This window comes from Xiphophorus hellerii, chromosome 12 (genome assembly GCF_003331165.1).
Source record: "Xiphophorus hellerii strain 12219 chromosome 12, Xiphophorus_hellerii-4.1, whole genome shotgun sequence".
Classification (NCBI taxonomy): domain Eukaryota; kingdom Metazoa; phylum Chordata; class Actinopteri; order Cyprinodontiformes; family Poeciliidae; genus Xiphophorus; species Xiphophorus hellerii.
Genome location: NC_045683.1, coordinates 7,973,852 through 7,997,579, shown reverse-complemented (window position 1 = coordinate 7,997,579; position 23,728 = coordinate 7,973,852). Strand labels below are relative to the sequence as shown.

General features: G+C 36.5%; 1 protein-coding gene across 1 annotated transcript; it reads right to left on the bottom strand.

Moving 5' to 3' along the window:
* Positions 1–367: 367 nt before the first annotated feature.
* On the bottom strand, positions 368–15,905 carry ptgs1 (prostaglandin-endoperoxide synthase 1). The gene is made up of 11 exons (XM_032579803.1): positions 15,804–15,905; positions 15,647–15,721; positions 11,939–12,055; positions 11,669–11,809; positions 10,402–10,545; positions 10,151–10,332; positions 9,976–10,059; positions 7,599–7,845; positions 4,869–5,155; positions 2,589–2,736; positions 368–898 (listed from the first exon to the last, which is right to left on the bottom strand). The coding sequence occupies exons 1-11, from the start codon at positions 15,808–15,810 to the stop codon at positions 552–554; spliced, it is 1,779 nt and encodes a 592-aa protein (XP_032435694.1). The 5' UTR covers positions 15,811–15,905; the 3' UTR covers positions 368–551.
* Between the last annotated feature and the right edge of the window lie 7,823 nt (positions 15,906–23,728).

Below are 23,728 nucleotides of genomic sequence, written 5' to 3'. Positions count from 1 at the left end.
CCCATTAGGGACAAAGGGTGAACAGAAAATGGATGGATGGATTATAAAAAGTCTTTGTCTATAAATATATTCTACCCAGAACAGCTCAAGTGGCACAGCTTTAGCTTCACCTTGTTCAAATTCTGTTTGAAAAAAAAAATCCAACACCTTTTGCTATCCATTTATTAATTAATAATTTTTAAAAAAATAGTCAACAATAATGTCTAGTCAAGCAAAAAGGGCTGAGCTTTTAGAAGTATATTTTATCTGCAGATGCAGCCTTTAAATCAGGGATGTCAAATTAATGTTATTACATTTTAGGAGATAAAATGACAAGTTGCCAATGAGGCTATGCTCCTTCCATAGAAAATACAAGCATGAGAACTTGTGAGGAATAACGACTTTAATGGACATCAGTTGAAACTTTCAACAGGCCTTTTAAAAACATGTCAGCTGCATTTTCAGGAGGTAGACCTGCTTAATAACCAGTTTTCCACTGAATTAAAATGAACAAACAAGCTGAATAAACTCCTTTAGTATCAAAATTCTATTTTTCAGCAGACGATTGTTCATTAAAGTTCGGTGGACGGGTTCCTCGGCTTCACCTCCTCGTTTCGTGGGACATGGAAGTCCACGTACGGGCACCACTTGGTGTTCAGACAGACCAGTTTCTTCAGAGTCGACGTTTTGATGATGTTGAAACCCGTCTCGCCTCCAAAGGTGCTGGGCTTCCAGTACTCTGGAGAGTTGATGGGATTCCCAAACAGGCCTTTCAGGGAGAAAGGGGCTCCCATCTCCACCATGCTCTCTCCGAATATGGAGTTGGGGCGAGTTTTCTCCATCATGAGGCCGGGATAAAACTCCAGGGCGTCAATGTCGCCGTAGAGCTCCTCTAAACCTCGAGCTGTTTCTTCATCACCTGTTTGCAGAAAAATTTTAAAGTTTGAATGCATTTCCTGACATCTTGGTATACTTCAGTGTTGCTGGTAACCTTATTATATAGGGGGAATATCTGAGTAGGCATAAAAACTACCACATAATTGACATGTACACACTGCAACAATAAGCTTTTCGTTATCTTTTTTATTAGATGGTAGCAGATTAAAAAAACACAGGAAGATGGTGATGCAAACATCAGTCAAGATGGAAAGTTTTGCTGCACCTCAAATAAATCAAAAGACGTTTGAAGGGTTTTTTTAGGTTGTTGGAGAAAACACAGCTTTGAATGAGCTATATATATATATATACACATCTTTTTAACAAAATATTACTGTAACATTTAATAATTTGATCTAATAAATGTAAAAATTATTTTTTTTTCACTACTGAAGTTCAGAGAGTCCAGGAACGTTTGATTTGTTTAAATTAGTTTTTTGTTGCACAATAAGAATATGGTGAGACACAAAATTCAAAAGGTAAGAGCCATTCAAAAAAGCCTGATGTGTATTGATATCAATGAGGGAGGAAACTTCCAGAAGAAAATGGCCTCTTTTCTAAACCTACCAATATATTCAGAGTAGGAAAGCAAACAATTAATCAGTTAATGGTTTATTAGACAAAGACTATTTCCTATCGATTAACTAATAACGTCCACATTGACCTTCTTTTAGTGTTGCAGTTTGGCCGCCATCCAGCAGAGGGCGTGAAAGCAAAGTGAGTCCGATACAGAATTCAAGATGGCGGAGTTATACAAGACTGCTGACAGAGAAACGGTCCCGAGTCCTTTGAGGGATGGAAAATGGACTTTATGCGGTTCTGTTTTAAAATATAAACACTCGACAAGCTCCTTTATTTATCACCTAAAAGGCGCTCATTCAACCGAACTGCGTGACGTAGTAGAGGTAACTTTCTCTCAAGCAAAAATTACAGATGTGATGACAGAAAAGCGGAGTGGATAACCCTGTGGCAAGTCAAGTCTGCTGCCTCCTCAACACTCTCTTCTTGGGGGATTTAGTTTTTCAAATATTTTATTCTTTTCATATTTGTATTTTTCTATAAAGCAATATATATTAAATTTCAACATATAATGTTGAAATTTATGAGAAAACCACAATTTTCTGTTTATTTAATACAAATGACACAATAATTGTACAATGATGTGCTTCTTTTCTTTTTCTTTCTTTTTTTTAAATTCAGCACATGAAAAATTCGCCTTCCATGTTTTGGAAAGACCGTCGATTACCAAGAAAACTTTTTGTTTTTGAGAAAATGGCCGCTTAGATAGGAACAATCAACCTCAGATTAACTCATTAATCGATAACTTGCACAGCTAATTCAGAACAATAATACAATTTCAAATAGTGGGAACAAGGATCCAAACATCATCCAAAGTGAGCAGGAGAGTAGTTATTATCCAGAGCTCCCTGTTAAAATATGACACCAGATTCTCCATATGATTTAGACTCTCCGTAGCTTATTTTATTTAAAAAGTGTAAAAGTATGGCAGTAATTAAATTCTACTGCTTTTCTACGCATCTCATGTGCTATTATGCTAATCTACAGGCCTATAATCATGGAGGGCACGAACGTTGCATGCAGCAGATTTCATCAACTTTCTTCACACCTATATGTGTATGAAGTTTTGATGAGTTTACATTTCACCAACTTACCAGTTAATTCATAAAAGGAGGAGTACGGCTTCAAGTTGAACCTTTTTCGGTATTGATTGAAAGGTTGCAGGCGTGCAGCTCTGGAATCTCTGATCAATATTTCTGGGACTCGGAGCACCGCTTGGTGAATGTTTCTACCGCCGCCTATCTGAAAGACACACAGTAAGTCTTTTTCAATCTTTTTTTATTATTATTTATTAAAAATAAGAAAGGAAAGTATGCTCAACTGTTGCTTAATGGGCTGTAGCACCCAGTTATTATACTTGCAAAGGGAGATTACCCTGAAAGTAGATAAAACACCAGAAATTAGTTAAGGAAGTGTTTTTTAAAGAGGAACTGAACGTTGATGCTAATTTAGAAAGATAAGCAACAGTTTTGAGAACAGCTTATGTTGCAATTCATATCATGAACTTGAAAAACTCACAGCATACATGAGTGAGTTTTACATTCTTAATTTTTTTTATTCAGCAAGTACTCAAGGTGAGCGACATGTAAACAATTTCTGTGCATGATACAGGATTGTTGTATTTAAAAAGAAGTTTGGCTTTTGTGGGTTGAGAAAAGTCAACCACAGACAAAAATCAGAAAACATTTCTGCACATTAATATACATCTCTTTGACGAGTCTTAATCAAGTCTTAATCGCTTTAACTCCAGAATTACTTAGAAATGTTGATAACACGTATTTCATTGCTCAGTATAGTAGACTACAAGCCACTACCTGACACGTTGCATGACTGTGGCAAGAGAAAGAAAACCACAGTTTGAGAAATTGGAGAGAAAAGCAGCAGCTACTTTGTGCAACTGTGGTTCTGCCAGTTGGTACTTCCGTTTCAATAAGCCTTAAGTTTACATTCAGAAAGAAACTTAACAGATCAACAGAGTGTATTTAAAAAAATCAACTGAACTCTTAAATCATTTGAAGATTGTTCATTCTAGTGGATACAAATCTTTCTGACCAATTATTTCTGACACAATAAAGGAGATAAAGTTACTCATCAGCATGAACCTCATTACTTTTGGGACTTGATGGCTTGTTTAAACAGTTTTCATTCAGCATGGAACGATTATACAGCATACAGATTCAATTAATGTTTACAAAAATAGAATTAGGCGAACTAGTTTAAATTTATTTAGGGTTTTCCATACAGGACAAAAGCTTTACAAACGTATGTAGAACCTGACTTACACTGGATTAACAGTTTCATCTCAAATTGAACTTAAACAGCCGTCTGGCATTATTCTGGCTGCATATTTCAACATTCATCTCAAAGTAGCTCATTTGAGTTGTTTTCATGAAAAAAAAAATTCAGTTTAATCATGAAATTAAGAAAAACAACAATAGGACTTTAAAGTGGCGCAATGTGACGTGTGCTAAGATTATTCAAACTGTGTCCAAGTTTCAACGGTTTAGCAGTTAAATGTGGTTAAAAATGTTATATTTTCTCTATATGTCTGGTCTGAAAAGCATTGCTGGAAAACAGAAGCCTGGAAAACATCCAGGATTGATTGAAATCTTTTAAAACCTGATAAAAACCAAGCCTGAAAATTCAGCTGCAGTTAAAGTTTCAGTCAAAAATAAATGGTGGTGGTAGGATCATGATCGGGCGTTTGGAACTAAGGGTTCTTTCGATGTGGATGAAATTATCAGGTCAAAAACTTAAAACATATTTAAATATTTTGTGCTTCACAGAGAGTCAGAGTGGACATTGAAATCAGTAAATGATAGAAAAATATGATTTTGAATGGCCTAGTTAAATTCTACAGCTAAATCTGACAGAACAACACGTTTCCCCACAATGTGAATGATATTGAAAAGGCAGAGTGAACACAAATTATATTATAATTATATATTGTATTAAAAGTAAAAAAGAGGGATGTTGACGGACTCTTATCGAAGCTGAATGAATAAGTTTAAGTGCTTACATTGGAGTTTTTTCCACCTTTTTCTTTTTTCCCTTCTAACATATTCTTTGTTTTTTCATTTGAAATTTGAAGGATGTTTACTTTTACCACACCATATGAAGAAAGAGTTTTGAAATAACTTCCCTTTATGTCTCAATAACCTTGCATTTCGACATGGCTGTCTAGACTCATACAAGAGGAAACAGTTATCAGTAGGTTTTTTAGACGAAACATGAATTATGCAATTAACTAAATTTGTTTTTTATTTGCTAGTTTGCTTGTCGCATGTTTCACACAGCTGTCTTTCAGAACATATCTGCATGCATGATCATCATGATTCCCACACACAACAAAATGTAAGTTGCTATATTTTTACCTGTCCTGCAGACTGCCGAGAGAAAGCATCCACCAGCTTCTCCACGCCGTAATGCGTCAGGATGGAGGTGTTGTACAAAAACTGGGAGTATGGGATTTCTTCTCCGTTGATGAGGAAGCTGTCCGGCATGAGTGGGTGCCAGTGGTAGAGGTGGGAGAACTCCAGGGCGATGCGGTTAGTGTACTGGAAGCGCACTCCGAAGAGCAGGGAGGGGTCGTACTTCAGCTTCAGGTGGTAGCCGCTCAGGTGCTGCACGTACTCCTCTATTATAATGTTGATGATCTCACCTGGGAATTAAAGGTGACCTATTATGCTTCCTTGAATAGATTACAACAGATCTAAAAGCTACAAAAACATGTTCAGTACATTTTTTTGCACAAAATCTTAGATAATGAGATTTTAGTCAGGTCATCTTGATCTCTGTTCAGTATGAGCTGATTTAGGGCCTCTTGTCACTTTAAATCCAAATAAGCTGCTACTGACCACGCCTCCAAACTCAACTTTTACACGCACGCGTGAAAATGGCTGCAAACGGAAACGCAATTATGCAAGCGTACATCTTTGAAAAGCAGAAGTGGTACCTCCTACCTAACCAATAACAATGATGATTTGCCAATGATCTGCTGTAGGTCAGTACTCTGGCAACTTTTCAAAGCAAGAAGTTGTTTTAAGCCATGATGTAATGCATTTCAAATTCCTGATAGCTGAATTTAAGAATATTTCAGTAAAATGATCTGACCAGCAGGTGGAGTACATTCACCACCTGAAAACCATTCAGTGCCCTTAGATCAACTTCCTACTTACCACACATGAACCACACAGAGTGAACCACCAAATCATTTGTTCCATGACAATTTAAATTTACTTATGTGGATAGACAGATGTTAAAATATCATCCATGTTTCGGTTCCACATTTGTGTAACTTAATGTACTGTTGCAGACCACAGTTTTTCACAAATAGTTAAAAGTTTAAACTGGTGTTGTGGTTCATCTGGTCTATTTTTTATTTTGTAACAAGTAACGTGAGAAAATGACACAGAACAAGAAGAAAATGCCATCAATATTTGAGTATCTTAGTTATGGCTTCATACCAAAACTTTAAATGTCAGATGCCCTCCCAGATGTCAGTTTCACTTAGATGCAAGGAACTATGAAGCATTTATAGGAAGCTGTCATGTCATGAATTGATTTTAAAATTGCCTTTGTGCTTTTAAACAGTTTCTATTGTTGCCATATTGTTAAATAACATGCCATCCAGCACAGTCATTGCTTCAGTTAGACTAAACAAATGAGTTAAATTTGGGAAGTAGCTAATCAAAAGCATGACTCATTCAAAACGCTCTAAAAGTCATTCAGAGTTGTTTGCTAGCTGAAATAATAAAATAGTATTTGAATTCAGATTTTCCCATGAAAAACATACAAATCCTGTTTGTCTGTTTTTGATTGGTTTGTTGACTTGACATTAGGATTATTTTGAATCTGTTGAGTTGTTTAAAATTTAACATCTGATGGAGCATAGCTGTACATCAAAGCCAGTGGTGTCCAAACTTTTTGTCATAGCTGGCAAATTTAAACTACTGCTGGGCCACAAAATTAAGTTAAAAATGCAAAAATTAGTTTTATTGGGTCCTTTTTGTTTGTTTATTTTTGTTTGTTTTGTTTTACCTGGTAATGTTTGTTGTGGATGTAAACAAATATTTACATCCAGAAACAGTGGAGAGCAAAAAGACAATTATTTTCCTTGCCATCCTTAGCCACATATAACAATTCGATTAACTAAATGAAACTTGAGGATGTAGAGATTATTAATTTAGTGCAGTGTGCCACAGTAAAGGAAAAAAAAATAATGCAGAAAAATAATTGGAGAACAAGTCAAAACCACTTTTATTCTTCTTTTTTCTAGCTTTCTGTGTCGGCTACGCCAATGACAGACCTGTTTCCATAGCAACCGACTTACAACATCTCCACATGTGTATCAGGATTCAAACATTTCCTACACATTGAACAGAACATTCAGTCCGTTACAGTTTTGTGTTTTCACACTTGAAGTTTATTTTGTGATTATTAATAAGTGATTGTCTGAACATATCGGTATTTCATTAGCTAATTGAAACATCTGCTCTGTCAGAGTCGGTGTGTGGATCGCCTTATATTTTTTAACTCAACCGAAACACACAGAAATCCACAGCACCTGTACATGTTAAGTTTGTCAAAGTCAAGCTAGCATAACTTAACTACTTCCCACTCCCTCATTTTTTTCTTAATTAAAACTTCTTTTTCCTGCCTTTTTAATCTAGTTGTCATAGTGTTGACAATTAGTAGCAAAGCACTGCATCCCTTTTTCCTTTGTATATTATGTGTACATTTAAGATTTAGCGTGTTATGTTGACAACTTGGCAGCTAAAAGCAGTGGTGGTCATTGTTAGTGAGCGGCTTTTCTGCTGCAGCAGGGAGATTGGGCCAGGTTCTGCCACACCTGACATTACGTTGAAACATGTCTATTTTGGCAAAAAAAATTCCATCCTTGACTTGTGGTCAGGGGCCAAACAAAATAATTTCAAGGGCCACAAATGGTTCCCAGCCCACACTTTGGACAGCCCTCATCTAAGCAGGTTTTAGATACTTTTCTCTTTCACATCATCCAACTCATTTGCATCATATAAGCAGAATAAACTGGTTGAAAATAATAAACCAGAATAAATATTTTAAAATACATGTGTCATACGCACCAATAATGATAAGTCTGGTGGTCTGGAAAAGCTGCTCGTCATCCCAGGTCGGATGTTCGCCTTTCAGGATGTCACACACCCTGTTGTGCTCCCTCAGCCAGATGGTGGCGTACATGGTGAGGCCTGGGACGAGCCCGAACACTTCCTGTCCGACGGCGAGCCGCTGCTCAGCGGGGAAACCTTCAGGGTACACCATGTCCACTGGGACCTCAGACACCTTGGGAGGGTACATCTCCCCATTGATCAGCTGTGGAGCGTCAATAAGGAGTCATTTCACCAGCAATTTCTTTATCAACTTAGTTTCCAGTTTGACCTCAAACTGTGGCGATTTCATCAGATGAAACAACATCTTCAGGCAGAGAGGTTTTCAGATAAACTGGCCTCTCCTAAACCAAAATCTGATTTTACGATAATAGATTTTCAGCTACCAACGGTGAAGCTATCTTCAACCACTGCTGTCGTTATCTTGACTTATGATTCTAAGAAGTCGACAAGCAACAGGAAATGAGAGTTTCTTCGCACAGATGTCACAGCAGGGGCAGAAGAACTGAAAATTGTGTAAAACTAAAGAAGTTATTACAAAGTACAACATAATTCAATATGTTTTACTCAAATATACATTAGAATTCAAACTATTTCCTCCAACTATAAATCAATATTTTCACCGAAGGACATTAGTAGTGTTATGTTCCTCAAAACTTTGAGTTTTTTCAGGCTTATGTCTACATTTTGTGTAATACAGTAGTATATGTATTACATTTTGTACTTACGTATATCACCTCAGTGTTTTGTAATTAATAACTAATTGCTTTCCCTGTTTAGTTTGTAGTCTTTGTCTTAAGTTTAACATTTATATTAGTTCTCACAGGCCACAAAGAGTTTGGTTTTTAAAACACAAATGTTTGGTTTTGTTTTATTTTACCTGTTACATGCAAAATAAGCTAAAAGTGAAATATTTCGAGGAAAGAAATTAAGTAGTCTGTTTGCAGAAAATGGATTTGTAAGTCATGCTGGATCTGAAATATGAAAAAGGGTCTCACACTTATTTAGATAGATATATATAATTTCTGAAACTCTAGGGTCAATTTTCATATTCTATTCTGAGAAACAAGAACAGGAAATGGGTTGCTATTTATTTTTGGAAAATTCTTGCAGAAACATATGAACTGTCTCTGCTGGTCAGCTGAGTTTGGCCATTCTTCAGTTGCATTTGGTTGGGCCATGCAGAAACATCCCGAGGGCCATAAATGGCCCGTGGACCACAGTTTGAACACCCCTGGTTTATTTATTTATTTTATTTGTCATTTTCCAGCAAATCTCCCCATTTTCCCTATCTGCTTTCACCTTAGTTTATCATTTAGTTTGATATTTTTAATTAAACAGTTCTTTGTTTACTATTAAGAAGAAAATTACTTGTAAAAATCTAAATGTAAAGATTGCAACAAAAATGTGTTTATTGTCCAATTAAATCTTACCCAGGCCTTTATTTTAAAGAGCTGAAACATAACTTTTCTAATTTTTTTCCTTTCTGACCATAGAAACCGTTTCTAAAATAACTTTACAGAAGTTGTGCATTGCAAAAAGAGGGTGGAGTTGACACCTAAAATATCAGCATATTGTTAACTTAAAGGACAAACAATTAGGACTTTGATAGTGGTCAGAAAACAAAAATAGTGTTAATAAACAGCATTTCACTCAGAATGGTAGCTTGTTTTGCCTTCTGATAAGAATATCAACTGTCAATATGTTTATTGCAACTTTAGTAATGTTAAAATAAAATATGAGCGCTGGAAAATAAAAAAAAGAAACAAAAGCTAAATATGTTGAGGCCAAATAGCAAATATTACATGTTGACAGAACTCAAAAAGTTACTTTAGAATAATTTTGTCTATTAAAATAAAAGTTGATAAAGAGGAAGTGCCTTCTAAGGCTGGAAAATAAGTCAATAACATCTATCACAATGGACATGTGATAGATGTCCATTGTGCCAGTTACTCAACCCTGTTGAGTAACTGGCACCGCAGCAGTTTAAAGTTACACCACTCATAGCCTCATAACTGCTTAAAAATTAAAAACAACTCTGTGGAGTGAAAACAGGAAAAAACAGGCCACCAGTTTGGCAGTATTTCAGAAATTTAAAATAAAAAAGTGATCAATAATTATTGATATTGACTGATATGAAACACTTTCATCGTGATCCGTTTTTCAGCCATATTGCCCAGCCTTTTATCTGATCAGTGAATTTAGCTGATATTTTTTAACGTGAGGGTTATGGTTGTAAATTATTTCCATTTTATTGCAGCTGAGCCCAACATTACGTGATTGGGCACAGAAAAACAGACTCAACAGCCCGACTTTACATGTCCAACAAGATTACCTGATATTTTAGCTTTCCATCTTTATGAAGCCGAAGCTGATGCTGCCTTTCAAGTTCTTCTCCATATATGTTGCTTGCATCTACCTAGTTGGATAGAAACACATAAATCAGGTATTAAGCTCAACAGATGTTGACTACAACCAGATCTATGTTGCTTATTGCACTTGTGTCTCACCCCATGCCCCAAAGCCTTTGTGAATCCTACGGTAGCTTTGTGACTTTTCTTGAAGAACTGGTGGGTGAAGTGTTGAGCCATAAAAGCAAACATCAGATTGGTCCCCTGAGGATCTGGCCTGAATTCCCGCCTTTTAAAATATTTCTCACAAAACTCTTTGGGGTCAGGAAGATCGGGTTTACCTGTGAATTTATGCTCAGTTTTAGATTGCATTGGGGCTAAATGACTGTTAGAAGCTGTAAAGGCCTCACCTTTGGTTCCCATTGGCAAAGGGCAATCTTTGGGTATGGGAGGGAGGAGGCGGGTGTAGTAAGAGAGGTTGTAGTACGACTCCCAGCTGATGTACTCGTACTTCGTGTTGTAGGTTGGTGGACTGGGAATAAGTTCATTTCTGACTGTAATAAGAAAGGGATTAGCTTGTTTGTATGAGTTTTCAGACGGTTTTCATGTTGCAACATTTCTGAACAGATACATCTGTCGTGCCAACTGAAAGGGTGAAAATACAAAAATAAAGAATGGCTTAATGGTGATTATACATTATTTCTCTGTATGTTATTGAGTTGAACTTTGTTTTTGTTTTTTTTTTTACATAGGAAACAAGCCGACTTAAAAAATTTTGTCCAAGAGATTAAATAATAAGGAGCATTATCCAATGAAGTTTAAATCTCTTATTGTTTTACTACCATAATGTAGGCATTCAGTTTTAGGTTTTTATCAGGCTGGTGTACAAATCTTGGTAAATGTTTTTAACACCTTGGGTAGTGATTAACTCAACTGTGTACCTTCAGAGTCACATAAAGACAGTTACAAAGTCGGCCTTCTATCCCCTGAAAAATGTTTCCAGGATTAAAGGTCCTAGCAAGATCTAGAAAAACGTATCCATTCGCTTGGATGTACAGTACTTATTACTGTAACAGCTCTGCCTAAAAATCAGACAGCTGCGGATGATCCAGAACGCTGCTGCTAGCATTCTGAGTAAAACCAGGAAGATAGAGCACATGTATCCTACACTGGCTCCCTGTAGCTCAGAGAATATACTTTAAAATACTGTTGTTAGTTTATAAACTATTTACTATTTACATTTAAGACAAACCAAAGCTTACAATCATAAAGTCCAAGTTCCAAAATCCTAAAATGCAAACTGAAGAACATAAACATAAATAGACCACAAAAATAAACCATGAATATTAAGATGACTGAGCAGATGAACCAGCAGTGACTCATCCAAAAACCTAAACCAAATGAGTAACACCTGAAACTTTGTGGACGGAATGAGCTTACAAGACAAGGGCTGAAACTATGACCCTGAAAAGCAGCTTTTGATTTCGCTCACTATTCAGATCTCTGTATGGCTTAAAAAATAAACCTCCACCAAGCATTTCTGACCACAAATGAACAAAACTAGAAAAAAAAATTAGTCAATATATCAAAAATGAACTGAAGTACAGAATGTAAAAGTGTTGCTGTTTCAGTCTGGATGTGTTTTAAAGACTGAATGGTTTTGATGTCTTAACTTACCAGTAAGCACGATCCTCATGAATGTATCTCGCAGGAAAGAGTTGTTGATGATGGTCCAGAACCACTTAAAATGGGTCAGAAAGAAATGAACCGCTCCAGAACTGGGCTTCAGCATCAGATATATTCTGGTCCAGAACTCCGCTGTGCAGAAATAAAAGCAAAACATACCTTTTAACTTTGAAAAAGCACCATTAGAGAAATATTTAAGGTGCTACGCGGACAATAAACCATAAAAATTGTTTCATTAGAAGTTACAAAACAACAAATTACGAGTGGTGCAGTTTTTTCCATGGAAGCCTGTTCGGGTGCAGTCACAGCTGTAGTTTTCCGTACCGAATCGCACACACACACCTCTGTTCTGACAAGGATAGTAGCAACAAGGATTCACTGAAAAAAATAAAAAACAGTTTATACAAATAATGAATAATTACACTAAAGCACATCTTGTTTAAGCAGCTGGATGGATATCTGGCTTGTTAACCATTTAAAGAACAAAATCGTAATTTTTAAATAACACTGTCCTAACACCATCTGTAGCAACACAACAAAACAGAAATCTAACAAAAATGTACATTACATGAAACCAAACAATTTTTGAAGATAGTTAAAGCTGCAGTATGTAACTAATAAATATTTTTTACATATTTGTTCAAACTGTCACCATATTGACAGTTCCAAGTCAAAAACAACCAATTCAAAACCAGAGGAGGGTCTTAGCGCTGTCAATCAACCTCATGTAGTAGCTACTCAATGTATTAATGGTGGAGAAACAACTTACTGTTAGAAGAAACCCATTTATCTGCTATCATTTGTGCTAACTAGCATTAGCATTCATGGCAGCCTATGTTGTGGTGAACTGGTTGTAGCTTAGCATAGAGCAAACAGGAAGAGGTGAGCAGGAGAGTGATTGCCAGTGCTGAGACCCTCCTCCTGACTAACTTGGTTGTTTCTGACTTGGAGATGTATTTCTGTAATTAGTACTGGGAGCACTGGGAGAAGACAGAGGAGCACATAAGACAATTTTCTCAAATTGTCTTATGCTGTAATGACATAAATGTTAATTTAACAGATATGTAACCGGCCCCCCAATTTTTTAAATAAAAGTGACATACTGGAGCTTCAAAGCTCCTTGCTTTCTGCTAAGCTGCAGCTAGCATATCCTGTTATTAATGCTAATGCTAGTTAGCATAGCCACAGATGATGGCGGATAAGTTGTTTTCCTGTAATGGTAAGTTTGTTTTTCCACCATTAACACATTAAGCATTGTACAGGAGGATGATTGACAGCGGTAAGACCCTCCTCCTGGCTCTGATTGGTTGTTTTTGACTGTGAGTGGCTCATTTCTTCTGACCCCCACAGTAGCATCTACAAAAATGAGTTAGATTTTTTTACACAGATCATTTCTCTGATTGGACATGGAGGTGAGAACGATTTATCTCAGCTGTTTAGATAAAGCTTATGGCTGTCCAGTATGGTTGGCTGTCCATCACAGGACAAACAGCCACGCACTTCCACTCATACCTGAGGTAATTCAGAGTAACCGTGGACTGTGGGAAGAACGTGATGAAGAACCCAGAGAGAACCCAAACATGCAAACTCCATGCAAATTCAGATCCAGGACTTTCCTGCTGCATGTCAGCAGTTCTACTGCGTCTTCACACTGGAGTCCTTCTTGCATCCACAGTGATTAATTTGTATAAAACAGAGATGAGGAAAATTTAACAAGGGATTACATCTGAAGTGAAATAATATTTAATTAATATTTAAACTGTATTTTTTTGGTGTGAAGTCAACATATTTGGAGCATGTTCAGTCTAACTCTTCTTTTCTTGTCTGCTCTCAGCACTTTTTCTTCACCCTAATTTCACTCATTTTCTTCATTCAGAAGTCTGAAGTTACTCTGGCATGACGTAACTTCAGACTATCTCACTGAGTGCAATGACTCAGTCAGATAGGGAAACCAAGCTCTGACACTAAAGAGCAGCATGACAGCATGCTTAGAAACACACTCTGCATCCAGGCCTTTAACACACACACACATCAGATTACCTCTTATTGCTTCCCAGCAGTACATTTATGCCCAGTCACCACCAACATTTGTAACCAATAGCTTTACCAGGAAATACCAACACTCACACACAGGTGACAATGCTTTAACTCTAAGCTGTCGCCATTTTTACAGGAACTGACTATATATACAAGGCTGTTAACGTCTATTTTTCACACCCCAACCACTTCCACATATCTTTAACACTTGCTGTATTCGGGCTTCCTGTCCTGCCTCCTTACAGAAGTTCAATGCGATAATGTGACTTCTTATTGGTGTCGCATAGAAAAGCCCCATGAATAGTAATAACAAGGTTTCTAATAGAAAGCATACAAATAGGTGATGTTTGAGATAATATTTTAATTTGCATTCATTATATAATTACTGCACAGGCAGTATTTATTTTCCTGACACTCAGTCACACGGGCTCTTCAACTGCATTTTGTCTTATGTCAAGTTTTCCAGTTCTGTGGATTGCAATGAAAATAATTTCTTATTCTTAAAAACGTTTCAGGTTTTTTACTTGCAGGCTAAATGATGATGTTTAATGATGCCAAAACTATGTTGTGAAACAAGGCAAGGCTGAGTTTTACAGATTATGTGACTGATAGCTTTAGCCACAATATTTGCACATCTCAAGCTTCTTTTTTTCCCCTCGTTTGCTTCCTTTTTAATCTCCTTAGCGTAACGTATTCAAGAGGTTCACAGTGAAAAGAATATCTCATGTCTTTTATTGTCTTATTTTGCAAATGACTTAAAGTTGACTCTTTGGCATTGCTTTTAAAAATAAGCTACTCATAAGTTCACTGTAGTAGCTTTCCAAGATGTTGCACATATTTTCACATTTTGCCACATTTCAACTACAGACCAGCTGTATTTTATTGGGATTATATGGAATAGACCAGCAGAAAGGATAAGCGGGAAAATACTGTTTGTATTTTGATACTCCCAAATCTATTATTGGTATAATTTTGTGTGCAGTTAAAGAATGCCTCAAAATGGAGCTGATGCAGACAGACATTTATATCTTCTCAAATGAAAACTGAAAACTTAGGTGCAACAAAAAGTGTTTTTTTTTAATTGGCTATGTGGTTTTATTTGATATCATATTAAGCATTGCCACATGGTGACATTTTACTCCAATACTGCAATATGCTAAGGAATATCTGCACCAACAGTTGATATAAGGAAACATCTATCAGAAAAGCAGCCAAAAGGTTCACATCTACTCTGGAGGAGCTGCAGAGATGCACAGCTGCACACTCTGGAACTAAGGCCATTTTGAAAGACTGGCAACAACAAAACCGCTGTTGGAACAAATCTATGAAAACTAACACTGCACATCAAACTCGGCGATGGTAGTGTCATCCTGTGGGAAAGTAAAGGCTTGAGACTGGGGTCAGAGTTCATCTGTAGGCAGGATAACAGCCGCTAACACACAATTTCTGAACTACATATAATACAAATACAACCTTGCATGTTATTTCCTATCTTGCGCTGTTGAAACCTGTGCATGTTTCAGTTCAAATATTTAGGATTAAATTTTATCCTAAGTACATTTTCCAGAATTGATTTTATTGATTATTGACCTCGACACTGTTGGTATTGCAGCGGGACAACAATCAGACAAACACCAGCCATCCCGCCTCTAAATGGCTCAATAAAGATTATCTTGGAGTGGCCTAGTTAAAGTTCGACTTAAACTGACTGTCTGTGCTCAAAAATCTCAAATTCTCTCTGTTTTAAAGCAATTTTGCAAACAAAAGTGTGCCATAATTCCTCAAAAACATAGCTTTCAGTAAGAAATTTAATGAAAGCTATGTTTACATTTAACGTTTATCTTTTCCTGATTTTAAACTGGCTTACAACCTTTAAGTGTGACTCAAAAAAGGAAAAACAGAAGAAATGTGTCATTTTAAAAACTACTATACCTGCACTTGATTCAGCAGCACCTGCGGATGATTTCATCAGCAGCAGAACCACCAAGATGGAAAACAAGCTAAACCCTGCAAATATTTACAGAGAAACAATAATGATGCAACATATACAGTTCATCCAAATTGTGTAATTTGTACTTTTAGCACTCACATTTCATGGTTGCTGGAATTAAATTAAAGTTGTCTGGAGATGTTTCACAGACAGAATTGTTCTGACAAACGGTTGAAGGTTTCTTTCCTCCATCCGACTGTCTGAGTCTCACTGGCTTTATGAGATACCAAAAGTGGGCGTTCACCCTGTGCCTTCCACTTCCTCTATTTAATAGATTTTAAATACAACCTAATGCACTTCAGAGTATTTTAAATTAAATTTTTTATGCTTGTATTTCAAGACAAATTGTTCTCCTGTTAAGAATTATAAGTATTTGGCATAGAGATTATTCAAATGAAACCAAAATTGCGTGTAAATTAATAAACTTTTCATTTATTTATTAATTCAAACGCCCAACATCAGCTGACAGTTGACAGAATCAAATAGCTTTGTCTCCCCCTACTGGCGAATTTGTGTAACAACTATTAGCGAAGTGACTGATTCTTTGCTGCTCCATAAAAATGATCTGCATAAATAACACCCATAATTATATTTTTATGCTTAATTTATTCATTTTATACCTAGATATTATTGTTGTTGTTTTTTTGTTTGTTTTGCAGTACGTGCAGCACTGACGGAAAAAAAATAGGAAAAGTGGAAGTTTGTATGGAAGTACATATGTGTCACCAGGATTTGAATAAAAAAATGTCACTTAAATTTTAATTTTGTAAATTTTATTTCCTCTTTCAGTGTTGAAACAAAATCACAATACATTTTTAACCAAAAGAAAATTCAGAATACATTTTTAACCAATTTGCTGATTAATGATACACCAATAAGAAAATTTGGGATAAAGTTAATAGTATTGCTCTTATGGACAATAACCACTACTGAGATATTATTTGAGATAACGTACTTTATACTTACTGAATCGACACATCATGTTAAAAATTGAGAAATATTGCCCAGTACCAATAATGCTGATTTTTCATGAGTCACTAAATTTATAATGATATTTTGTAAGAAAGTTTATTTTTGTTTCCAAATGTTCCCCCTTTGTTAAATCTTAAATGTGTCCTCTCTTTAAAAATGTGAAGTATGTAAACCTGCAGTCGTGTCTCTCCACAAGAAAAAAGTGATAAAGTCGTTATTTTTAGTATTTATTTGGCATTAATGATAATTCCAATATGTACTGCGTTTCAGTTTTAGTTACTTTTGTATTTTGCCTGATTTATCTTCAATAAATCACGATTATGTATCAGTTTCTGTTCTGCAATAGCTCCCAACCAAAATCCAATGTACCCTTAAAAGTAACCATGGCAACCAACAAAGAAAGGAACGTGGCTTGTGAGGTTAATTTGTTTTATTGTCAAAATAATAATAAAAAATACTGTTACATTTAATTGTTTATTTTTTTTACTGATTATTCCGCTTCACAGAACTAAAGTTAACATAAACAATGTTTAGAAATGTATATTTTTGGTATTATGTTCCCATCTCACAACTTCCAATTTTCAGTCTTTTCCTTTTTAAATTAGATCAAGAGAAAAAACAAACAAAAAAAACTCATGTAATGATTTAACCAAAAAGTGGAGTAAACATTAATTTTAATATCCTAAAATGAACGTGAATTTAAACGCATTTTTCCAGCGTATTCATGCAGCATAAAATGGATTCAATCAAATTAATGGTGCTTGATTTGTCAAAATTTTGCAGTTTTGACTGTAAAATACAACTTACACCACAGGTTTTCTGTCAGGATTAGGATCTGTCTTTTGTTTACCAATTTTGACAAATTATCCATGCCATAATCAGAAAGAAGCAAAATAAAGCAAATCTTTAGCTTTCGTGATGTCTTCCCAACCTGCCAAACGCATTTTTGTTGTTTGTGGTCAAAATAACATACATCACATGGTGCTTCAGACTCAACATAAACCAGTTTCTTCCCCAGAAAATCCTTGTTGGACATCTTTTCAATTCATTTCTTTTTCAAATCCCTTTCTATTTTTTTTTCTTTTTCTTTTTTTATATATAAAATCAATTTTCAGACGCCATTTTTTGGAGGCGTTTAGGATTCGACTAACATCTCTGTCTTCAAAGACCCAACAGTATTTGTGTTTCACTCTCTTTCTTAGACATGATTGATGTGATAAAAAATGAGACGCATCGGGAACTAATTATCAAATCAGCGTTTCCCGCCTTACGAGCACGGCTCCTTTTGGCACGAGCCTCCTATGCCCGTTGCCATGGTGATGCTGGCGCGGGCTAGGCCTGCCGCTTCCTATGGCGTTTCTGGTAATTGAAATCAGATGCTGCCCTGAGTTGAAACCTGTGCCGGGAGTAACCTGGAAGCATTTATTTTACGGAGAAGATGTTTAGTTAAGCCACGCTGCGCTCTGTAAATGAGGCTCTGGTGATAAATACAATCGGTGAAAGCAATGGAGGATGGTTCCTTCTTCCTTCCCCCGGTTCAGGTTACAGATTAGCAGACTTCCTGTTCAGTCGGAGAGCCGTCCAATCGGACTCACAAAGCCGGCGTCTTTACACAGGTCTGGCAGCTGCAGGTGATGCTAACTTTTCTAAAGTCCACCGGTGGTTTAATCCAAACACTTAAAATCTACTCAGAACTTCACAACTAATCTAAACAATAGATTATTTAAAGTGCCATGACGAACCACCTCCAAACTCAGCAAGATGGTTACATGTCTCAGCCAATGCTTACAGCAACCATAAAATATTAGAATAATTATTAGGGCCATTATAGATATTAAAAAAGAAGAGTACATTTCCACCAAAAAACTCTGGGGGAAAAAACTTTTAAACTTTTACGTTTGTAAAGTCAAAGATTTGCTAGAAAACACTGAAAAATTTGTATATTAATCTCAGAATTTAAAAAAAAAGAAGTGATTTTTAAAAATTATTATTTAAAAACTCAAACGTTTTCAACTTTTGGAACTCCAGAAAATTTCAAAAGTTACAAACTTTTGACCACAGTCTTAGATATTTCAGATATTTCCAAGTTCTTTTTCCCAAGAGGTTTGATCTTGCAAGTTTTTGAAATTTTAAACTCAGAAATTTTCTAGTTTATTCTGAAAGAATTCTGAGATATTTCCCCCTCAGCTGCATTTTCTTCCCCTGTGACTCCCCAACTCGGCTCCTTCAGACTAGCCAGCAACAATTAGCAAACACATCAGCTGACAAGCTAAATCTCAGTTCGGTGCCGGTAAAGACATTGCTAACGGAGTGCTGCTATGATGACTACCTGATGGTGGAGCTTCAGAAACAGCAGGAGTTTTTAAAGGGACAGAGACCCAATTTGAGGGCGTTAAATTATAAAGTAAAATTCCTTTTAAATCATTCATTTGAAATTTGATGTATATGGGATTTTTACTACTGAAGGTAACATAGTTACTTGATTGCGGTACAAAGTGGCACAATGCGCCCGGAAAACATAACGTTTTAATTAGCCTGTGCCCTATAAGCCACTGTAACAAACAAACGTTTGCTAAACAGATTCATGTGTTTTTGTTTGGCTAAACAAATAGCATTGTTATTCAAATCTTAGTCCACTGCTTATTGTAATCTAAGACTGCAGTGCATTTATATAAAATATAAATTTTAGTGTGCTCCCCCTCCCCTCCAGACACGCCCCCAGTAGAAAGGCTACTCTGAACCCAAACTCCGTCCTAAATGCTGACACTGGTAAATAAACTCAGCATCCGTTGCTTCTCTTTGTATCTTCTGCTGCCATTTCCTGCCCCACCTTCCACCTTTCTCCGGGTTGATTCCCAGCTCCGTTCACCTTTCCCTGACTCGACTCGACTGCCGCCCCTCACTCCGAGCCGCAGGAATCAGCAGAGCCGCAGGATATTGTAGCCGGCATCAAACTGAACACGATAGGTCCTGCTTAAATAATCCCAACGCTGAGTCTATTTGAAGTGACAGTTTAAACACTTGCACTCAAAGCTCGGCCGATCGAGGGAGGAGGTGTTGGAGGAGGCTGGGTGGGCCGTGCGTCGGCTGACCTACAGGGTTTTTCTTTGTGATTAGAAACCCGTTTAGCTCTGATTGCTGCGGGTCACTGCAGGTGAGTTGGAAGGAAGTAATTTTCCTTCTGGAGCTTGTTGCCAGATTAGGTAACAGCCTGATCTCTGACTCTGACCGGAGAACCTAAACAAATCCGGGGCTAAAGAAAGGAGTTGGGTCATTTTCAAAGACTGAAACAACCGATCACGCTGAATATTTTATTGACTTTAGAAGCCATTTCTAAAGTCAGAGAAGAGACATTGCAATTCAAGTCAAAAATACTAAAATTTTGTAGTTTTGAAGGTGACCTTTATGCTTCCTTGAACAGGTTAGGCTAGGTCTATGGGCTATAAACATGTTCATTGCATGTTTTGCACAAAATCATTCTTAGATAATGAGATTTCAATCTGCTCAGTGCTGAATATGTTGGTCTCCCTTCACTTTAAATCCAACTAAGCTGCTGCCAGCCACGCCACCAAGCTCAACGTTTACACTTGCTCATGAAAATGGCTTCAAACAGATTCACAATTACACAACCGTATCTGTAAAAAGTATTAAATTAGTAGAGCCTCCTCCAAAACACTTGTCCTTTCCAGCAGCCATTGTACTGCGTTTACAGCTGTATAACCATCTGAACAAAGGAGCTGGAACTCCACTTTAGTTGCTAAGTAACGGGTGGAGTTCCACTGGGGTTGCTAGGTAATAGGCTGGACTTTTGTAATAAAGTGCAATCTAACATTTGATCAAAAGCCTAAATTTGGAAAATGTTATTTAAAGTTGAAACCAGATATCGTCATAAACCTCGCAAAACGAGAGACATTTTTTCTCACTGTCTGATGTTAAATCAGGCCAAAGTTTTCTTGTTTTAAGTTCGAATTACCAAAATTATTTATTTTTTCTAAATGCCAGAAAACTTAGCAAGAAAATTTTTTAGAGATTTATTTTGCAACTCTCTTTGTATGTTGTGTTTAAGCATTTAATTTGAGCATGAAGGTCTTTTACCTTAACTTGATTTGTTTGGATAAACATAAATTTTAAGTTTTTGCCTCCCGTAGAATGAAAAATACTATCAAGACATTACTAATAGTAATAAATTATATCATAATAGTTAAATGGTCTTTGTTAATTAATTTGCATTGTTTGTATCTCTAAAGTGTTTGTGCTGGAAAAGTTGAAAAACTTTCCTTGAAAATGCTTTAAAAGTGTAGAAACTTTACTTTGGGAAAAGTCTACAAACCCTGACACAAATCCAAAAGTATTCATATCTTTTCCATATTTTGTCACAGAGCATCTGAGATTAGATTAGATTAAATTAGATTAGATTAGATTAGATTACACACAGGTGAATTATATTTATTTATTGGCAGTCATCAGGCAACTTCTGAGACAAAGGGTGGTAAAATACTTTTGCACGCCACACTTTTCAGTTTTTTATTTGTAAAAAAACTGAATTGTATACCACTTTGCGTTGATCTATTGCATTAAAGCCCTTAAATGTATTTTTGTTTGTGACAAAATATGGAAATGTTCAAATTGCAAGAGGAACTTTTTCTTTAACCTGCAAATATAGAATAAAATCATAGAACGGAAGAAATGTATTTTATCACGTTTTAATTTTTTATTTGCTTTTCAGAAGCCAAACATGCATTTTTCTGGTTCTCTCTGCTGTAATTTGACTACATGGCAGGCAGCCACATGTGTGCTGTGTTGAAGCTGATCCAACCGACTTATATGAACCAATGCCAAAACACGCTTCCTGTAAATTAGGGTTTTTTTGTGCATTTTGTACCTTTGATCTAAGAAGAAAGTTTCTTTTCTGTGGAATTTAATGTTCTGTAATCTATTTTCCACTGATCACAATAAGCTGTTGTGGCATATAGCCACTGAGGAGGCTGATGTGTTGTTGTAGTTTGCAGAGAACAAAAGCATGCTCAATTCCCCAGGTGGATGCAGAGAAATAAAATAAACAATGCTGAATATTTCCTGTAGCCAGAACTGATAAAAGTGTTTGCAAAATGTCCACAAAAGTCAAAGCTCATTAATCAAAGAAGATTTTGGATTTCTGTATACTCTTCAGACATCTGGATCTCTGGATTGCATTTATTTTGTTGTGCTAAAGCAAATTAGTTTGGGGAAACATTAGATCTCTCTGTGCACTTTCACCTGGTGGAAGGAAACCTTCAGCTCCCAGTTCGCCCTCCTGTGGTGGGGCGGATCAGCTGCTTCCTGTCTGCGTATAAAGACACATGCTGTAATCCGCTTGATAAATATCAAGCAGAATTCAGCAATCAGCTGAAAGCAATTTGCATGTCTGTGCTCGAGCCAGCGGCTCGTGATTTTCTCCCCTGTCATCTATCATGGACCACACGCCTGGGCCAAAACACACAATGCTCCCAAATTGCTGTCATATGGAGTGCAAGCCCAGAAAAAAAGCCCTTCATTTTTCCTTGTGTATACTTCAAATAAACTTGCATTTGTTGAATATTTTGAGAGAGATTTTTTTTTCTTTCAGTGCAACTTTTCAGAGAGAGCAATGGGGTAATGTGCCATTTCCTTTGTTTGTTGAAAGCTTGGCTGCAGGACTGTAATCTAGACGGGTTTGATCTCGGTGGATGCAGCTTGTTGAACGTTGGACGCTGCTGGATGTCGAGTCTGGAGACATCAAATTCATCTCCAACAATCAAACATTTACAGACTCAGATCTCTTTGTTTTCGCCACATATCCCTGTTTCCTCTGTGGTTACTCCTGGAAAATCCTGAATTTCCTTCTGCACACAGCATGTGGTTTTAAACTACCATCTTAAATGCATCATGTACTGATTGTATTTTTATTTGTAATGAATAGAAAGTTTGAAGATTTTTCAGGATACATCTTTGAACTGTACAAGGGGATCAGCTTTTGGTTGAGTTACAAAGGAATTCAGATTTGGCTCTTTGACTTTAAATCTGACCTATTATGCTTCCTTGTTTCCATGTTAGGATTGGTCTATACAAAACATGTTCATTACATTTTAACACAAACTTCTTCTTAGATAATGAGATTTTAGTCTGGACAGTTCTGCCTATTTTGATCTCCTTTCAGGCTGAGCTGTTTTAGGGCCTTTAGTCACATTAAATCCAACTGAGCTGCTGCTGGCCACGCCCCCCAACTCAACGTTTACACTCACACATGAAAATGGCTGCAAACAGGTGCGCAATTATATAACTGTACATCTTTGAAAAGCAGAAGTGGAGCCTCCTGTGCAACCAATAAGAATGTAGCAAGTGATTTTTGGATGGAAAGTCAACAACAAAACACTTTTATTTTCCAGAAGCCATTGTACAGCGGTAAAACCAGCTGGCAAAACGCCTTGGGTTGCTAGGTGACGGGCTAGGCTTGGGTTGCTAGGTAACGACAAAGTGGCCCTAGAATGTGACTTAAGATTCAGGATGTTTTTGAAACTGCTCATTTTCCAGACACCAAAAAACATTAACATTTTTCCAAGAAACAGCTGGGTGGGGGTTTTTAAAAGCTTGAGCTGTTTGTAGAAACAGTTCAGACCCAAATGGAATTACAAAAACATACTTTTGCACAATAGATTCCCTTTAACCTTTAACAACATAAATATGTTGCTTCCTTCAGACGACATATTTGTCAGTAAAACAAATCACAAAGTAGCCAGAGATTTTTGTTGAAAAGTTAATCCACATCAACATGTGTCTTTAAAGGTTAAACTATCATGTTGTTAAAGGTTAAAGTTTAAACATCTAATGTTTGAATCCCTGAAAAAGACTGCAGCGGCATGTTCCTTCAGCCAACATGTCAAACAGAAAATCATCCATCCTTCTGTAACTTTGTTTCAGAGACAAGCATCGACAAACCAGAAATGAAACTCAAGTTCATTTCTTAGTGTATAAAGCAATCTGTAAATATAAGAAACGCAAAACCCAGAAAAATGTTTCTGATCTATAACATGGCA